Source organism: Oratosquilla oratoria, unplaced genomic scaffold (genome assembly GCF_046742065.1).
Source record: "Oratosquilla oratoria isolate Oo_2021 unplaced genomic scaffold, ASM4674206v1 SCAFFOLD89, whole genome shotgun sequence".
In the NCBI taxonomy this organism is placed as follows: Eukaryota; Metazoa; Arthropoda; class Malacostraca; order Stomatopoda; family Squillidae; genus Oratosquilla; species Oratosquilla oratoria.
Window position 1 is genome coordinate 356,076 of NW_027467753.1, and position 20,596 is coordinate 376,671.

The window sequence follows — 20,596 nt, forward strand, 5'->3', positions numbered from 1 at the left end:
GCATGTAATTGTTATGTTGTCTGCATAAGAAGAGATTTGTATTTCTAAGTTGTCAGAAGTGGTATTGTGCCTGTATAGATTAAAGAATGTGAAGAATAGAACTGAGCCCCATGGTACTCAGTTCTTAAAATTTCTGGTGTGTGCTGATTGGTCATCATATAACAGGCATTTCTACCTGCCAGATAATTGGCCAGCCATCTTTTGGTATTATTGAGCATGTCTGAGATATATATTTTGTTTGCAAGATTGTGACTGGGGATGGCATCGAAAGCTTTACTGATGTCTAGTGTTGACAGAAGTGGTCTTTGTGGGGGCTTCTCTGAATTGATGCCATCAAAAACTCTCTATATGAGGTTTATCATGAGTGATTGTGGAGTGTAGTGATCTAAAACAGTGTTATGATTCAGGCTGTTCCATTGTGTAGGCTACTGCAGAGCTACTATCCCCCCAGTACCATACAGGGCAACCATTGGGCCTTCCCCCACAGGGACTAAGTAACATGAAGAATGAAGTTACTGTTAGTTTTGACAGTGACTGAATATATTATCAGTCCTAATTGCTACCTCATACATTGTGACTACCTTGGTGGGAGTTGATCCCAAGGGACACCACAAGAAGGTGATAAGGCAACACTTGATCTTTCTCCATGAAGGAGTCTAGGAAAAGTTGTAGGCGCCCTCTAATACACAATGTGTTTCTGGTTTATTCAGAGGGATTGCTGAATAAAACTCTTGTGAAAACAGTATTTATTTATTTCTTTCACATATACATCTTTTAAAGTGTAGTTCCCTAGAATATCAAAGAAAAAAAAAAAAATAATAATAACAGTCCTGTTCAGTGAAAATACAGCACAGAAAAGCAATCTGATTCAAAATTGTCCACACAGGAAAGTAACAAAATAATGTATGGCACAAAAATGTACACAAGAGGTGTCCATATTTACTGAAAGCACACAAATTCTTGGAAAAGAGTTTGTGAAATATTTTCTAGCCAATGAAAACAAATCTACCAGTATTATTTGTAATACTAGAATTTTTATTTGTCATATCACAAGAAATTAGTTAAAATAAAGAGTTCCTATAAAACAGGGTTACTGTCTCCCCCAAAAGTTCCTGCATAACTGAAGTGCACACAACCAATTTTTAAAAGCCCAGTAAGAGTCTGAAGAGAATTGAATTTGAATGGAGATGGGAGGGGTGGTTGAATGTGTTATTAGTTTATTATGCATGTATTAACACAAAGACATGCACACACACAGCCCTTCATCTGCAAGGAGATAGGATAAAATGGGAATATATGGGTGTGCCATGGGTGAAGGGTGGGTTTGCATCTGTCTTTTGGTATACAGATACAAAGAAAGAGTTGGAGATGGGAAGAGACAGAGGGAAGAGGGAGAATGAGTGTAATGTGCTGTGTTGCTGCATTTCTTCCAACTTGGGCAGTGGGTAGGAGACAGGATGACTCTTCATCCACAAGGAGCTAAGAAAGAAAACAAGGGTGGTGGATGGGAGGGAGTGGGTGTGTGCCTTTGACTTGGCTACCTAGGAAGACTTCCTTGGTGTCTGTGTGTGTGTGTGATTTAACATGATCTTGGATCACATGTACTTGTAATTGACAGCTTTTGCCCTCCTGGCCAAGCTCTTATATGACTGATTTATGGGTATGTGTATATTATATATATATATACATATATATATATATATATATATATATATATATATATATATATATATATATATATATATAGACATACACAATCTGCATTAAACAGTATTCTGTCTAGGGTCTCCAGGTAATCAGAATTTTCCAGTGTGCTTGTTAAATTTTTTTTGGATAATCTTGTTGTAGCAACATTTGTATTCTCCACAATGTTTTTCACATGAAGGGTGCTCAAACATTTACCAACACTAAATCAAAATTTTTGACAATTACAGGATTCCATGTCCACTGGCACCCACTTTAGTTATTAAGTAAAAATGTGATTTTCCTCCAACCCAAATGATACAAAGAGTAAACTGAAGAAGCAAACATGAAAATAAACAGATATATATATATATACATGTACATCTTAAGAAAATAGTAGCCAGTTGGGGGGGGGGGGCAAATATCTGATCTACACTTAAAAGAGGCATTACTTACCATCTGTTATCCACAGGACAAAATAATATATCAAGAATAAATAAAAAATAAATCCATACAGATACTAACAATATCAAAGTACAGGTAATGAACAATGGTATATACATACAACAGACTATCAAGTCCCAAATATTTATTGTGTTAACAGTATCTTTAATATGACCTGTTAGCAACATAAACAATACTTTTCATTCTGATGTTTTGCTTTACAGCCTCTAGCATACTTCCCTTGAACTGTTTTGTATAGGAACCTATGTAACTACTTTAGCACAGCACAACCAATGGGCTGTTGGTTTGGGCCAGACCTAATCATAATATAATCTTAGTTATAATTACACCTCAATGTGAGTAAAAACCAAGCTTATATAGTCAGGCATGGAAGAGATGAAAATATTAATATCACATATCAACCTAGTATGCAAGGTAGTGCACTTTGACTGGTTTGTTCTTTTCAATAGTCAGTGAAAGAAACTTGTATAATTTCTATTCAGCCAATGCTTCATCTGCACAAGACCCGATTGGAGAGCCTTCTAACACTGCAAATTTGTCAACAAATTCTCTCCTTAGAGTAACTTCAGGAAAGAGAAAGACCTCAAAGCACCAAATTGTCTTTCATACATATCCAACTGTAAGATTTGCCTGCTAGCACATTTATATATGTTGGTTCATGATAAATGCATTTTATAACCAGAGCAATTAAATATTTCATAAAGCCTCATATTCTTCATGCTCCTTCACTGCATTCACACCATAGATTCTCACTTTTTCTGTGATCACCCTCAGAGATATGTTGATGCAATACCCTGAATTGGTCTGGGCATTTTTAAAACACCATATCTTTCTGCTCATGGCACTATGCAAACAATGAGCATGACTGCACAAGAACTGTAAACATATCACAATTTGGAAAAACACTGAAAACTATATCAAATAGAGCAAGGGAATGTAAATATTTTAAAATTATCATATGAACAGCTTTGGTGCACATGTACCATACTAAATGATGGAGATGAGGAAGAACACAGTAGGAGTCATCTATAAGAAGAATTACACATGTTCTAGAGCTCATGGCAAGTACTGTCAGAAGTTGGCATCATCTGTATATAGCTAAAAGACAGGTGACAACAGATGGTTATATGGTTGGTCTCATCATAACTCAACAATTGTCAAAATGCACCCAAGATCCCATACAGATAGAGAGAGAACACATCAGAATGGAGGTGAGTTGCAGTAGACAGACACAAAGGGATGCATCTGACGCAGAAAAAATGGCCAGTTCCAGCCAGGATGGCATGAATTCTGCATAGTATCACCTCTTGACAATGTCAAGACCACAAAGAGAATGGCTATTACCAAGAACAGTGAGCTCACTGCATAGCGAGCACCCAGTACAGTTTGCTGTGATGTGTATGGCCACGTTCCTCCTCTTAGCCATTCTATGATTTCGCCAAAACCTTCTACCAACCAGCTGTAAGGACAATTCTTATGTTAGTGTATTTTCATTAACTTATATCAGTATAACTTCATTTATCTTAGTTATATGCAGTCAAAAAGACAAATGATGTCAGCCTGCTTGTGATGGTTTGGCAAGATGGATGACAGAAAATAATTTCACTGCTCTTCAAAACCCATCAACCGCCTAACCTTCTTTTAAAAGTGCTGTCACAAAGGATGACACTTAGTCTCTGAACCAGGCCCAAGATTTGCATCAATTTCATCTGTATTTCTTCTTCTTTTTTATATATGGAGAGCTGACAACTGCTTACCTCCTCCTACTAATTTTAGTTAGTGACACACAAACAGTCCCACACAAACACAATAAAGACAACAATCCAATATTTTTTCCTAAAGAGCTATAGGAGGGCCCAAGGATTATTACCAGCCAATATGGGGCTACAAATTTCCAGTCAGTGAAACTTGAGGTAAAACAGATATGCAAGAAAGCTTTAGGATGTTTTTTTTGGGGCTTTTATGTATCTGGAAAAGGCTTATGACAGGGTAGACAGGAAGGCACTGTGGGAGGTATTGCAGATATATGGGATAGGAGGAAAGCTTTTAAGAGCAGTCAAGCATTTTTATGAGAGTAGTAGAGCTTGTGTTAGAATTAGAAATGGAGAGAGGTGAAGGTAGGACTTGATCAGGGATGTGTTATGTGACCTTGGCTGTTCAAGTTATACATGGATGGGGTTGTTTGAGAGGTAAATACAAAGGTAGTGGGTTGGGGATAGGGGATGGTTAAAGAAAATGGAGAAAAGTGGGGGATACGCCAGCTGTTGTTTGCTGACAACACTGCGCTTGTAGCAGGATCAGAGGAGGGATTGAGGAAGTTAGTGACAGAGTTGGGAAGGTGTGCAAAAGAAGGAAATTGAAGATAAATGTGGGTAAAAGTAAGGTGATGAGATGTACAAGGGGAGAGAATGGCAGCAGACTGGAAGTGAGTATCAAGGGAGAGACTGGAGGAAGTGGATAGTTTTAGATACTTGGGTACCAATGTGGCAGGAAAGGGAGGAGTGGGGGGTGGAGGTAGAATATAGACTGAGTGAAGCGAATAAATGCCTTGGTGGATTAAAAAGTGTAATGAGAAATAAACATCTGGGAATGGATGCTAAGAGGAAGTTATATGAAGGAGTGATTGTGCTGACAGCACTGTACGGGGAAGAAACATGGAACATGAGAGAGGAAGAGAGGAGTTTGAATGTATTTACCTAGTTGTATTTTGCGGGAAGGGGAGCTATGAGATGAAATGTCTGAGAAGTATGATAGGGGTTACTAGGCTGGATAGAGTGAGAAATGAGGAGGTGAGGAGGAGAACAGGGGTGGAAAGGGAGTTGGGAGATAGGGTTGATGAAAGAGTATTGGGATGGTTTGGACACATGGAAAGAGTGAGTGAAGATTAGTAAAAGAAGTGTGGAAGGCAGATGTGGAGGAAGTGAACATGAGGGGGCAACCTAGGATGAGATGGATGGATGGGGTAAAAGGGGCATTACAAAAGAGAGGAATGTCTGTTGAGGAAGGATGGGAGAGGACAAAAGATAGGGGTGAATGGAGAAGGGTTGTGTATGGATGATGCTGTAATGCATGGAAGGGAGTGCATGGTGGATGGGGGGTGAAGAAGTATGTTTGAGAAATAATTTGATGCAGCCCGAAGGGATTTCTCCCCGTCTTCTCCTTTTCTGTATGAGGGGACAGAGAGAGAGAGAGGGGGGGGGTCGCCGAATTAATGAAGCAGCCTTGCTGGATGTGATGTGTCTTGTGACACTGCTTCTGACCCAGGGCAGAGGACAGGATGCAGGGATGACACATCATCCAGGAGGTGCCAAGATGAGAGGGAGGGATGAGGGTGGAGGGGAGTGGAATATGTAAGGGATGGAAAGGGTGGGAGTGGTTTCTATGCCTTTTTCTTTTTGGCTACCCCCCCATGTAAGGGGGAAAAGAGCCTTTGGTATATGTATGTTGTTTTTCTTTTGAATATTTGCCTATCCTGTAAATCTCATCAATTTCTTTGTCAAAATTTTGCCCTTCATCCTGAATTTCTTTCAAAATTTCCTTAGCTATTTCATTTTCCTCCTTTTCTCTCTGGTATTTATACACATGTTTTCCTTGGATGCCATGGACCATAATGTATTTACCTTCATCGACTGTATCTCTCACCCAATTTTCCTTTTCTTTAATTACTTTCATAACTGCTCCTTTTGTATTTTCCTCCATCTGCTTTTGTACTATTTCTCTAAAGGATGTTTTTTTATTTTCATGTTCTTGTTTCCATAGATTTTTTACTTCAAGGAGGTCTGTTTCTTTGACTCTTCCACCTTTCCTGTCACTACCTATAATTGCTCTTTGACCTCCTTTTTCAATTTTTCATTTTTATTTTTGTCCTCATTTTTCATTCTTTTATTTTCTCTTTTGAGCACATCAATTTCGCTCTTTAGGTCACTTAATTCTCTAATCATTTGCTTGTTACTCTTATGCAAAATAATCAATTCCCTAAGTACAGCTTAGTAATCCAATATTAAATCTATGATTTCTTCCAATAATTCGTTTACTTCACGATTTCTTAATGCATTGCTATATCTAACTTCTCTATCTATATCTAACCCTTTACCTATTTCTCCTGGATTTCTTTGAAACCTGAAAAACTGTTGTTCTCCCACCTTTGGTTTATTCTTGGTGTGTCAATTAAACATGTTCTCTTGGGAATTACTCCTCTCGGTGATTCTACTTTACTTATATCCAGGGCTCTCTTCGTTGGTTCATTTAATATTTTTCGTCTTTTTCTTTCTCCATTGTGCCAACTATACTTATTTCAAGAACTGAATTTTACCTTATCAGTCACATGAGAAACATAGCCTACACATCCCACACGATAACAACTAGTCGTTTCCTTTGTGTCGGCAACAAAACCACTAGACGTAAGTGAGGGTGTGTGTTGATTGTCTATACCTATCTATATGCCAAGGACCTCTTCTCCTAGAAAGAAACCAGGAAAGGCATACACCCAATCCCACCCATTCCACTCCCATCTGCCACCCATTTGTTTCCCTCACATCTTACCTCCTCATTGATGAAGGGTCATCCTGATCTACCCACTGCCTGGGTAAAAACCAGTGATGATTATAGGTCCAACTTATTGTGTACTTGTTAATGTGAGCATGTTAGGCCTAGGAATTGTATGTGTAGCAATGGATTGATGTATGTGTGTAATTTATGGGCTTTCAGCAGCTGGGCATAGGCAGGGGACCTGCATTTGTTTAGATGTAATTGGCTAGAAGAAGGTATGTACAAGGGCAGGTGCTGGAGTACTGACTGAAGGAGAATGAGGAGGACCAGGTACCAGCACCTCTGAGGGAGGGAATGTTGTGTGGAATCTGTGCAGCACATTGAAATGTGACACTGCTGCCTTCTATGTGACATTACTTCTCAATCTTACCCCTTCTGCTTCAATGATATTGCCTCAGGTAAGCTCATTATGGTGATACTTTCTATGGCAAGTATGGAAACACAGTGGTGGCATACTTATCCCCCACCACAGGAAAGGATGGAAATTTTAGAGTGATGATGGATAGATTTGAGGAGGCAGTAGATATGAGGAACAGCATAAATAAAAAGGTAATTCAGAAGTTTTCTGTGAGTGGAGATTTGTCTGACAGATGAATACTACTTAAAAATATGCAGTAAATATCCCAGTATATACATAAACATCACTCTCATTCCTTCATATTATCATTTTCTCTATTTCATTACAAAACATCCAACTACAAATTACACTCTACTGCCACCCTCCTCTACATCCTTTACAACTACTTTTCTTGTGCAACCACAACTTCCCTTCATCTTCACAACAGGAACTGTCAATAGGTGCCTGCCAAACGTGGTTCTACAAGACTCATCCCTAGACAGATATACTGAAAGCCCCTCAAGGTAAATGGCAAATTGCTGAGCCCAAGAGTGTGTGCATAGGGTGAAAAAGTTGAGGTTCTGGCTGAATCTTTGGATTTCCACCTCTGTAGGTTAAACTTTTGTTATGAGCAGTCTTTATGTGAAATTAGCAGATCTCATGGCCCATGATGGGAAAAGCCATTACTTGTTGGGTGGATGAATGTGAGTGAGCAAAAAGACTTACTGATCTCGTATGACAGTAGGAATGCGTGGCAGTCTCCACTCCATTGGTCGAGGCCGTGGTTTCGATCTGGGTATTGCAGATGTTGATGGGCGCCGCTCCTCCTGACTTTCACTGAAAGAGTAGCCAAAGTTAATAACAACACTACCCAATAATACACGCATATAGGGGAGGTACATATACCAACAGCTTTTTCCCCCTTACAAGGGAGGTAGCCAAAGGCATATCCACTCCCATTCACCATCCTTCCCTCCCTCTTTTCTTGGCTCCTCCTGGATGATGGGGGAGATAGCCAAGTCAAATGGCATATACCCACTCCCACCCATTCCACTCCCAGACACCACTCTTTTCTCTCTCTCACCTTAGCTCTTCATGGATGACAGGTCATCCCTGTATCTTGCCCACTGCCCTGGGTCAGAACCAATGCAGCAAAACACAGTACATCCACAGCAATGCTGCTTCACATACATACACCAAGGGCTTTTTCCTCCTCACAAGGGAGGTAGCCAAAAGTTCAAAGGCATAATTCCACTCCCACCCATGTCATCCCTACACACTCCACTCCAATTCACCCCTCTCTCCCACCCTCTTTTCTTGGCTCCTCCTGAATGATGGGACATCTCTGCATCTCATCCACAGCCCTGGGTCAGAAGCAATGCAGCAAGACACAGAACATCCACAGCAAGGCTGCTTCATAATATATATATATATATATATATATATATATATATATATATATATATATATACATATATATATATATACATATATATATATATATATCTATATACACATATATATATATATATATACATATATGTATCTATATTATATATATATATATATATACACACAAACACACACACACACACTTCAGCGAATGGACGGCTTGGATGACGTTCTGAAGAAAACTGAAGTCTGTGGATCCCAACGCAAAGAGAAGTGCCTGGTGTTTTTACAGGGTGGGGGGGAAATTGCTCGTGGAGTAGTGGGAAAGTAGGGAAAGAGGAAACGGGGAGGGATTACTGAGGGAAATGGAAGGAAATGAGGAGGGAGTAGACTTGGCCCAGCCAGACAAGCGAAAGGTAAACAAGAGACTGAGCGATGATGAAATGTCTAATAAAAATGTAAAGATTAGAAGTATAGAGAGGAGCAATACAAGTAGAAAGTGACGAGAATATGTTCCAGGGATTTAAAGAGGGTGGGGGGGGACACAACCCCCCCCCCCCCCACTGATAAGACTAGAGGAGAGAGTTGATAATGTTATAGAGGACTTGGAACGTAAGTTAGGTAATGTTGACTCCATTTTCCAGAGAATTGAAAGGTTGGAACAACTAGAGAAGGCAAACAGAAACTTAACTGAAGAAATAGAGGACCTAAAAAGACAGTTAGGAAATGTAAAGGAGAATGAGAAATTGAAGAAGAATAGTAATGAAAACAGAGACACAATAGCTAAAGAAGCTAAAAATTGGAGAACAACCCAAGAAGGGAATAAGGTTTCATTCACTGACATAGTCAAACAGCAATTGAAAGAACATAATGAAGACTCAGTTATTAAAGTGATGAGACAGAAGGAGAAAATAGTAAGAGAATTAGCTGACAAAAAGAAATGTATAATTATATTAGGAATGGAAGAGAAACATAACCCAGATAGAACCGCAAGAATCAAGGAGGAAAATGAAAGAGTAAGCAGTTTATTAAAATTAGTCCAGGAAGATGAACCAGAAATTATAAAGGAAATTGAGGAAAAATTCAGACTCGGAAAATATAGTACAGATAAGACCAGACCAATTAAGATTAAATTTAGGTCACAAACAACGGCATAGAAAATTCTATCCAAAACAGGGAAACTAGCAACAAATGATCAATATAAAAAGGTATGGATAAAAAGAGAAATGAATAAGGAGGAAAGAGAGGCAGAAAAGCAGAAAAGAATTGAAGCTAAGGCAAAAAACGAGGAAAGAACGGAGTCAGAGAAAGAGAGATTCTATTGGAGAGTAGTGAACATGAAAATAAAGCAGTTCGACATACTAAAGAAAAACATAAGGGAAACAGAGAACACAATGGAAGTGGCAGAAAATTAAGAGCGTCTTACACAAATATAGATGGATTGATAACAGGATTGAATGAACTGAATGATTATTTGAAAGAAAAAGAACCGGACATAATGGGAATTGTAGAAACAAAATTAAAAGGCCCACTACCACCCAACAGTGTAGGACATGATGCATACAATTATTGGATTAGAAACAGAGAGAAAAAACAAGGGGGTGGAGTTATGTTCCTGACTAAGAAGGATATAAACGTGAAAGGTGTCATATATGGAAAGAATACAGTATAGATGATTATGATAGAAGTGGAAGACCGAGATAAGAAGAGCAGAAAATTTGTGATCAATTATGTGCCTCCGAAAACAGCCTCATGGGAGGAGAGTGAACATAAAAGTATGTTAGAGGACACAAAGATAGCATTAACTAAAATAATGGAAGACGGAGGAAGAATAGTTATGATAGGCGACTTTAATTGCAAAGAAATCTGCTGGGAAGAAATGACAGTAAAGAGTGGTGATGACTCATGGGGAAATGCTCTACTTGAGATGATTACTGACCATTCAATGACACAATGGATACAAGAGAACACTAGGTATAGAAATGAAGAAGAACCATCGAGGCTAGACTTAATAATTACATCTGAACCTAGAATAGTGGACAAGATTGAATATAAAACACCAATAGGTAAAAGTGACCACATATTGATTGAACTGGAACTTAATGAAGAAAAATATATGAAAAGAAATGAACAATATAGAAAAGGAAGAATGATGTATGAAAAAACAAACTTTGATAAAATAAGAGAATTCTTCCAACAAGAAAACTGGGAAGAAATATACAAAGAAGAAACATCAGTGGAAGAGAAATGGAATATTTTGACAAAAATTTACAAAAAAGGAGTGGAACAGTATGTCCCAAGACAAAAACAAGAAAAAGAATATGTAAAATGCTGGTACAACAAAAGTTGTAGGGAGTTAAAAGACAAAAGAGACAAAGCCTGGACCAGATGGAAAAAAGACAGAAGACCTGAAAAATGGAAAATATATACTGGTTATAGAAATGAATATGTACAAAAGTGCAGAGAAGAAAAAAGAAAATATGAAAAAGATGTTATAGAAAAGTGTAAAGATCAACCAAAACTATTCTACAGATTTGTAAACAATAAACTGAAAAACAAACAAGACTTGGAGAAATTAAGACAAGGAGTTGAATACACTGAGGAAATGGAAATGGCAGAAATTATGAACAAACATTTTAAATCAGTGTTTACAAGGGAAAATATACAACCTGAAGAGATTGAGTGGAAAGAAAAAGTCCCCCCTATGGAAGAAATAGAAGTAACAAAGAATGAAATATTGACACACTTGGGAAATTTTGATGTCAGAAAATCGCATGGGCCAGATGAAATAGCAAACTGGATTCTGAAAGAATGCAGGAATGAACTGGCAGACAAAATACATAGCATAATAAGCAGTTCCTTAAAAGAAGGAAAAGTTCCAGAAGATTGGAAAAAAGCAAATATAGTACCTATATATAAAGGAGGAAATAAAGAAGAACCTACCAACTATAGACCAGTCTCTCTAACAAGTACAATAGCAAAAATTTGTGAAAGAATTATCAAAAGTAGATGGGTAAAATACTTGGAAAAAAACAACGTACTAAATCCAAGGCAATTTGGATTCAGACAAGGACGATCATGCGTCACCAATTTAATAGGTTTCTATTCAAGGCTAATAGATATAATACAAGAAAGAGATGGATGGGCTGATTGTGCATTTCTAGACCTAAAAAAAGCTTTTGACAAAGTACCACATAAAAAGTTGCTTAAGAAATTAGAATATGAAGGAGGAATACAAGGTAAATTGCTCAATTGGATGGAAGACTTTTTGCAAGAAAGAAAAATGAGAGTAGTGATAAGAGACCAGCACTCAAAATGGAATGAAGTAATAAGCGGTGTCCCGCAGGGAACAGTTCTGGCCCCAATAATGTTTGCTATATATATTAATGATATGGATGAAGGAATTGAAAGCTATATGAGCTTCTTTGCAGATGATGCAAAACTACTGAAAAGAGTGAAAACTGAAGAAGATTGTGAATCACTACAGAGAGATCTAAATAAAGTACAAGAATGGAGTAGGAAGTGGGAGATGGAGTTCAATACAAAAAAGTGTAGTATAATGGAATTTGGAAAAAGCAAAAACAGAATAACAGGATCATATAATTTGGGAGAAGAAGGAATAAAAAAAGTAGAAAATGAGAAGGACCTGGGAGTCATTGTTATGAATAATATGTCACCTGAAAAACATATAAATAAGATTTTTGGAGAAACTTATAATTTAATAAGAACAATCAAAGTGGCATTTACATACCTGGATGAAGAAATGGTGAGGAAAATCCTAATCACCCTGATAAGACCAAGATTGGAATATGCAGCAACGATATGGTCACCAAGTACAAAAAAATGTATAAAAAAACTTGAAAGAATACAAAGAGCAATTACAAAATTGGCACCAACACTCTCAAAACTATCATATGAAGAGAGACTACAAAAACTTAAACTACAGACACTAGAGCAAAGAAGAGAGAGAGGAGATTTGATAGCTATTTACAGAATCATGAAAGGCATAGAAATTACTGATAGAGAGAATCCGATAAAATGGGATGACAGAAATACAAGAGGACATGGAAAGAAAATAAAAAAAGACAGCTATAGAAGAGATTTGAAAAAGAACAGCTTTCCTCACAGAGTAATAGACAGTTGGAACAAGTTAGATGAGAAAGTGGTGTGTGCAAAAACAATACATGAATTTAAAAATAGTTTAGATAAAATGAGATATGAAGACGGGACCCCACGAGCATAGCTCCCCTTCCCGTAAAATACAACTAGGTAAATACAACTAGGTAAATACATATGTATGGATGCTCACTGGCCAAGCAAGTTAGTGTCACTACTTTCAATGAAGATTGAGGTTATAGTAGTTCATACTCTGCCTCCTGTGAGTGATTAATTTAACATCACAAACTCCCCCTCTCAGAGAGGGTTATGATGGTGCCTCCTTATTGAGGATTTTTTGAAGATAATTTAATGTAGTATACCCTTACTATGAACTCTCTTGCAAGGCTTAAAATACCTCAACTCCCAACCTCTGTCATACTTATCAACACTAAACTGCTTGGACAATGAGCATCCCATTCCTCATCCAATGAAAGTAATTTATAAGGTAGATGAGAAGATCATCCCTTCAAGCTGACATCCCTCCATCCATTCACTCCTACCTTTAGCACCCTCTCTTTCCTGCTCAACAGACATTCTGCATACATCCAAAGCTTCTCCATCTCATTCATCCATCCATCTTATTCTCAGTCTCCCTCTGAAGCCCACTACATTTAATTCTGGTTTTAACACTACATGGTAATATTTCCTTATTACAATAATGTAACTCAATTGAGCACTTATGTTCATACATGTCATTAAACACAAACCTGTCGTCCTGTGCATCTTCTTGATAATCTTCATCATCTTCAGATCCATAAACACAGCTGGACCCATTGGCAACACCATTCTGTCCTTCATGGCCACCTGGAGGTGTTGGGGTCCTTGAAGTCTCACCATCTGACAAATCTTTGCCAGCCTCACTTCCCTCCTCTTGGATGCTACTACCCCACACACTGCTTTGGGGAGAACTGTTTTTTAGTATATAGACAATAAGTAAGGACAACAGAGATGAAATGTGAAGAGAAAGGGTGAGATACTTTGGGAATAGCATGCAAGTACAGATGAAAATGTGGTAGCATCAGACTCAAGTTGTACTTGTATTTTGTCACCAAAAGTTCACCAGCATTTTTACTCTTAAAGGACAATATTTCACCATTATCAAGAACCATTTTGTGCTCATGGAGTCAGGAGAGAGACTGGAGGAAGTGGATAGTATTTAGTATTTGAGTTTGCATGTGGCAGGAAATGGAGGAGTGAGGATAGAGGTAAACTATATATTGAGAGAAGCAAGTAAATGTCTTGGGGGGTTAAAAAGTGTCATGAGAAATAGGCATCTGGGAATACATGCAATGAGAAGATTATATGAAGGGGTGATTGTGCTGATGACACTTGTTGGAAAGGTTGTATGGCAAATAAAAGATTTTGTTTCATTTTCTGCGTATTTCCAACATAAGTTTTTCAAACACTTTGGAGTAAATACAAGTTCAAATGAATTGTAAACCACACTGTCATTTCCTTAGCATGATTAGAATCCTGTGGTTGAGCTGTGTCACACCCTTGTATGAATAAAGTCTCCTATTTGTATTTCTAAGGTAAGCCTTGTGTGAATATGTGTTGTGTATTATCATTATGTTGTTATTGTCACTTGTGAAAAGAAATTTTCTATATATTTCATAATATCTCTATTATAAAGTAAACCATTGCAAAATATTCATCCGTTGGGGCACATTTCAAATACGTTCTGTCAGATAACACCAAGCTCAGAAAACATTACATAATTTGGCACAAAAACATGTTTTTATTTCCAATTGGTTAGAAGTAGCTGAAACTACCTAGTTTAGGTATGTATCAACATCCAGGAAACTTAATCACCAATTCCTGGGCTATATAAGGCCAGGCAAAAAGAACCAGAGTGGAGACCCAAGCAGATACAACAGAGATAAAAGAGAAAACTGAGAGCAGAGAGAGAAGACAAGAAAAGAAGCAGATACCGACAGTTCATCTGAATCTACAAAGATTTTTTTTATCTACATTCGTTAATTATAACAACTCAACTAAACAAGTCCTCAGCTTTTTCTTGCACTCCTATTTTTCTTTCTCATTTAAGCAGTTTACTCTAAGCACCTCCCTACCCTCTGACCTATATCTCTTTCTCCATCTATCCTTCACTCTCGACTTACCATCCACCAAAAAATTATCTGATATTCCAACACACTCTCCCCTAAAAATACGTGCATCCAAAATTCTTCCTACTCTTCTCCTTGGTACCACTATATAGTCCATTAAAGCCCTACCTACTACCCTTCCATCCACCACCCTTTCCCATGTGTGCTTATGCTTGCCTTTCTTCCTAAACACTTTGTTAGCAATCATCAACTCTTTAAACACATCAACTCTCCTCTACAATTTTTTCCTGGCACTCCACACTTCCCAACCACTCCATCTTTTGGTTCATCTCCTACCCTAGCATTGAGATATTTCCATACCACTACATTGACATTTCTCCCTAAACCCTCTATGCAGTCATTTAAATATATCCAAAAAGCCTCCCTTTCCTCTACACTGTTCTCACTACCTGGCCCATATCCAATTACAAAGACCCACATCTCCCCAGTTTCACCTTCCACATTTATCTTGAAAAAGCTTCCACTCCACCACACACTTTCCTATCTCTTCCCTTACTAATATAGCCACCCCATCTTTCCCTCATCCTCTCTTCACTCTTGACACCCTCCCCACTATACTCACAAACTCAAACTTGCCCCTCCCTTTCAACTTAGTTTCAATTAATGCCAACACATCCATCTTTCTTCTCACAAACATAATGCCAGTCTTTTCCACTTTACTCTCATCTGTACCACACCCATGCATATTAAAAGACCCAAAACTTGGGGTTCTTGTTAGAAAACTCCTCCCAGACCCTCTTATGCCTTTGCATTTTTTAGGAATCCCTTTGGGGCTACAGAGAGTAGGATGCCTAGTACTATCCCTGTCTCATTTATGTCACCTTTTACAACTCAAGCTGGAACACTTTGTGGCAGTATTCTTTCTCCCTTACCCACATGGCTCAGTGAAAAAGGAAATGTATATTTAGAGAAGTGGTACAGGACAGTATTAAGGGTGGGGGGGGCAGCATAACAGATGGACAGTCACAGTATGATAAAGTAGCATCATTTCTCTATGAAAAGAGATTTCCTCTATCACAGACAAAATGAATACATGGATGGGGTGGTACAAGAGGTAAATGGAAAGGTAATGGGCTGGGGATTGGAGATTGTTAAAGAAAATTGAGAAAAATGGGAGATAAACCAGTTGTTGTTTGCTGACAATACTGCGTTTGTAGCAGAATCATGGAAGGGATTAAAGAAGTTAGTGTTGGAGTTTGGGAAGGTGAGCGAAAAAAAGAGGTTGAGGATAAATGTGGGTAAAAGTAAGGTGGTGAGATGTACATAGGTAGAGGATGGCAGCAAATTGGAAGTGAGTATTAAGAGAGAGAAGCTGGAGGAAGAGAATAGCTTTAGATACTTGGGGGTAAATGTGGTGAAAAAGGGAGGAGTGGAGATGGAGGTAGAATGTAGATTGAGAGAAACGAGTAAATGCCTTTGTGGATTAAAAAGTGTAATGAGAAATACATTTGGGAATGGATGTTAAAAGGAGACTGTATGAAGGGGTAATTGTGCCAACAGCACTGTATGGGGTAGAAACATGGAACATAAGAGAGAAAGAGAGGAAGAGTTTAAATGTGTTTGAAATGAAGAGCCTGAGAAGTATGGTAGGGGTTACTACACTGGATAGAGTGAGAAACAAGGTCAGGAGGAGAGCGAGGAAAAGAAAAGGAGTTGAGAGATAGGGTTAATGAAAGATTATTGGGATTGTTTAGACACATGGAAAGAATGAGTGAAGAAAGATTAATAAAAGTGTGGAAGGCAGAGGTGGATGGAGTGAACATGAGGGGGCAACCAAGGATCAGATGGATGGATGGGGTAAAAGGGGTGTTGAGAAAGAGGGGGATGCCTGTTGAGGAAGGAAGGGAGAAGACAGAAGATATGGGTGAGTGGAAAATGGTTGTGTATGGATGATGCTGTGATGCAAGGAAGTATCATGATGTGTCACAATATGACACAAAGATATGTGAGTGTAACACAGTAGCTTATGTAAGTTGAGTTAGGTGTTAGGTAATGTTAGTCCACATATCCCTGCCAGAGTTATGTCACATTATAACTGCCCTTACTAGCTATCTTATGATGCCAATACATAAATTGATGTTGGGTTCGACCTCTACTAGGCTATCTTAAGCTGGATACTGAGATATAGGACTATAATATTAGGTAACTTATGATAAATGATCAGTTACAAGAAAATTGCTGTGGAGTACGGTGGAGGAGTATGCAAATGGATTGATTTGCAGCAAAGGTTCAAGGGTCAATACAACAACGATGGCATAGGGAAGTAGTGCCATCACAAATTGCTCTTAGTTCTTAGCAAGTTTCAGATAGATAGATGATGATAAATTGTAAACCTTCTTCATTCAAAAATAAAGAAGTGGAAGGATTGTGTGAAGCCATGTAAATAGGAATATAGACTAGGCCTATAGATACATCAAAATGGCACCTGCCATTTGCACTTTTATGTGCCCCACATATAAAAAGAGGGTTGCATGGTGTGCCAACACATTTGAGCCCCTGTTCAAACCCCCTCATATCTTGTGAGTTCATTCTGTACATGAATTTGAGGATTAGGATGATAAAAAAAAATGGAGAATAGGAGATGGGATCCAACAAGCATTGCTCCTCTCCTGCATACTACAATTAGGTAAATAGAAGTTAGTCTTGCAGGAAGAAGGCCACAGAGGATACTCACCCAGCTATCCATCTCCAAAACTCATCAATACTCTTACCTCCATCTGGAGATGCACCCCCTCATGCAGGTTACCATGACTGGTTTACCTAATTGTAGTATACAGGAAAGGGGGCGATGCTTGTTGGATCCCATCTCCTATTCTCTGATTTTTTTCTTTACCATACCTAGCCTCAAATTCATATACAGTTCCAACTTAATCTATATCCTTCATTTCCAATTATCATATTTAGATTTGAACTCGTGTATTGTTTGAGCTTGGGCTATATCACTCCCTAAGCTATTCCAAGTATTTATGCATCTATATGGAAAATTGTATTTTTTCACATTTTTAGACATGTGGTCTTTCTTAATTTGCTCCCTTGACCTCTTAAAGCTCTCCCATCTTGAGGTGGCTAAGCATGATACCCTTTGTTGGAGTCTTGGTATTTACAATTGTATGCCCTAACTGACTTTACATGCATACTTTTGAGGTTCCAAACAGCTTACCTCTGGCTTCTTGTCTCAAGACATGGTACCCTCATCCACATTTCAATTTAAGAGAGATAATCAATTGTGGTACTCACCCATTGCCATGGGTTCTATCATTATCCTCCTTCTCTGACTGCTGCCCTCCGCCACATGCAGCAGCTGCTGCAGCTGCAGCAACAAGGGCCATCTCCTTGAAGGGTCGTGCATTGGCAAAGAGAGAGGCCCGCCGACCACCTGCACCCATTGCTGGACGGGTCACACTTGAGCGCCGCGATTCCTGGAGGGGATTCAAGAACTAATTACTGTAATGAAGTAATACATACAAGTTATTATGATGAGCAGCCAAAGGGGAATTAGGAGGAAAAATTATCAGAGGTGGCCCCCAGATATAAAAGTGAAAAATGATGGTGAGGAATAGGATAATATAAAGGGTAACCAACAGTATTAAAACTATGGCTAGAGAGTGATAGAGAATGAAAGAAACAGCCAGTAAGAGTGAAAGACAGAGGCAGTGAAAGATAAAAAAAAGTGTGTGTGTGTCTGGCATACATGGTATAGTTATGTATTCACTCCTACTGTGCATAATTTCAAATGAAGATCAGACAAAACCATGGTAACCAAACAATAATGCTATTCAAGTGGCACCTGTTTGATGGGGGCAGCCAGGCTGAGGGCACGGAGCCTACGGGCAGTGCTGGGTGAGTCAAGGTTAGCAGCTGATAGGGACGAGATGGATGATGTGGGCGATGCTGATGGGAGTGGGATCTGGTACTCGTTGAGTAATCTAAAGGAAAAGAAGATAATGATACAAACAATACTATTAAGAACATAAAATTTGGGGAGGATCAAAATAGTATAAACTATCTTGAAACAAAACAAGGCATTAAGATTAAGAATTGTAAGAGAATAAGCAAATAAATAAAATAAACAAATAAACTGGTTCATAACAAACTGTAATGTAAGGAAAAAAATTGCAAAATATATATACAAACTTGTCCATGAGAACCAGAAAAAAAGTTACAAGATAACCATACCAAGAACAAGCTTTCTTTCAAGAAGCATAATGACAGAAGAATGGGTTCTGGAGAGATGAACTTACATATATATTCCACATTCTTTTTTTCTCCCTTGCAAGAGCAGCATCGATAGTCACAAAGGAACACAAAGGAAGAACAAACAACAACAGGCCTACTGGCCCTAACGAGGCTGTTTGTGTTTACTATACTAAGCTAGAGTTAAGAAAACAGGGTAGCTAGGCGATAGAAGATGAGCTAACACTACTGCTACCACTATCCTATCCAATTACAATTAAATGCCAGGCTGTCAGATCTTTTATTGCAAGGGATAATAATTTATTTGCAGATTAGAGTCTAAGTATTTATTTAAGTGTTGCTATTGTGTTACTTTTAACGACAGTGGAATATAATGAATTCCATGCATTAACAACACGGTTAAAGAAGAAATGCTTAATTTCATTCAAAGAAATCTTTTACCAATTACTTTAAAATTGTGACATTTTCTTATATTTGATTGGTCTAATAAGAAGTAATCTTCGACATTGATGTTGTCAAAGCCTTTGAACATCTTAAAAACCTCGATTAAATCTCCTCACATTCTCCTTTTTGAAAGCGAGAATAAATCTAGTCGTTTAAGTCTTTTTTCATAAAGCGGATTTCTCAGACTTGGTATCATTTTGGTCATTCTTCGTTGCACTCTTTCTAGTTTATTAATATCTTTCTGGTAGTATGGGGACCAAAATTGTACACAGTATTCAAGATGGGGACAGACCACGGAATTATAAAGGTTTAGCAATATTTTTTCTGATATATTTTCGAAGATTCTTCCGATAAAGCCAACCAATTGATTTGCTATTTTAACAACTTCTGAGCAATGCTGACTTGGCTTCAAGTCATTTGATATTAAAGCTCCTAGATCTTATTCTTTAGTTACTGAGTCCAGTATTACGCCATTCATGTGGTATTGGATGTGATCATTGTTACTTCCAATGTGCATGACTTTACATTTGTCAATGTTAAATTTCATTTGCCACTTGCTTGCCCAGCTTGATAATTAGTGCACACTGATTTCATTGGACCACTGCCACCTGCTACACTTCCTAACTATACTTATTCTCTTCCATACAAATACTTGTTGACTTGCATCAACAGAACAACTCGTTGGTCTGAGGGAATCCCCCTCATTGACACCACTGCCACTTAAATAGCAATTTCTTTCATGAGTGGATGAATATGTTGTAGCTTTCACCTATCACTGGTTTCCACCATATGCATACTACTAGTTATCACCCCAAACCTCAAGCTAACAGAATGATTGAATGTTATCACTGCTCTCTGAAATCTGCTCTTCACACTAGGCAGGATAACTGGTTCTATTCCTTACCCATAGTCCTCCTTGGCTACCGCTTGATGCCTCACATCACTAAAACTTTCCCATTTACCACGGTTACTGGATCTCATACGTTATGGCCTTCCATTGCCACCACCTCGGATGATGCAACCATCCTCCACCTTGTCAAGGAGATGCAATCTATCAATTTCTATGACCTTGTGTCCAGTGACTGTCATACACTACCTCAACCATACATGCCTCATGACCTTCACACTTGCTCTAAGGCTTGGGTGAGAGTTGACAGAATTTGTAAGAGTTTGGAGACACCATACTCTGGTCCTTACGACGTTATTCAACATGAACCTAAGTACTTCATCCTTAGTCTCCCTCAGGGTG

General features: G+C 38.4%; 1 protein-coding gene across 1 annotated transcript in view; it reads right to left on the reverse strand.

Annotated features, from left to right (window-relative positions):
• Positions 1 to 731: 731 nt before the first annotated feature.
• Positions 732 to 20,596, reverse strand: part of LOC143024083 (uncharacterized) — a gene marked incomplete in the record, with an annotated part of 142,599 nt that continues 122,734 nt past the window's right edge. The window contains 5 exon segments of the mRNA XM_076182829.1: positions 732 to 3,607; positions 7,760 to 7,870; positions 13,291 to 13,479; positions 17,947 to 18,128; positions 18,497 to 18,635. Of these exon segments, the coding sequence (XP_076038944.1) occupies positions 3,349 to 3,607; positions 7,760 to 7,870; positions 13,291 to 13,479; positions 17,947 to 18,128; positions 18,497 to 18,635 (880 nt within the window).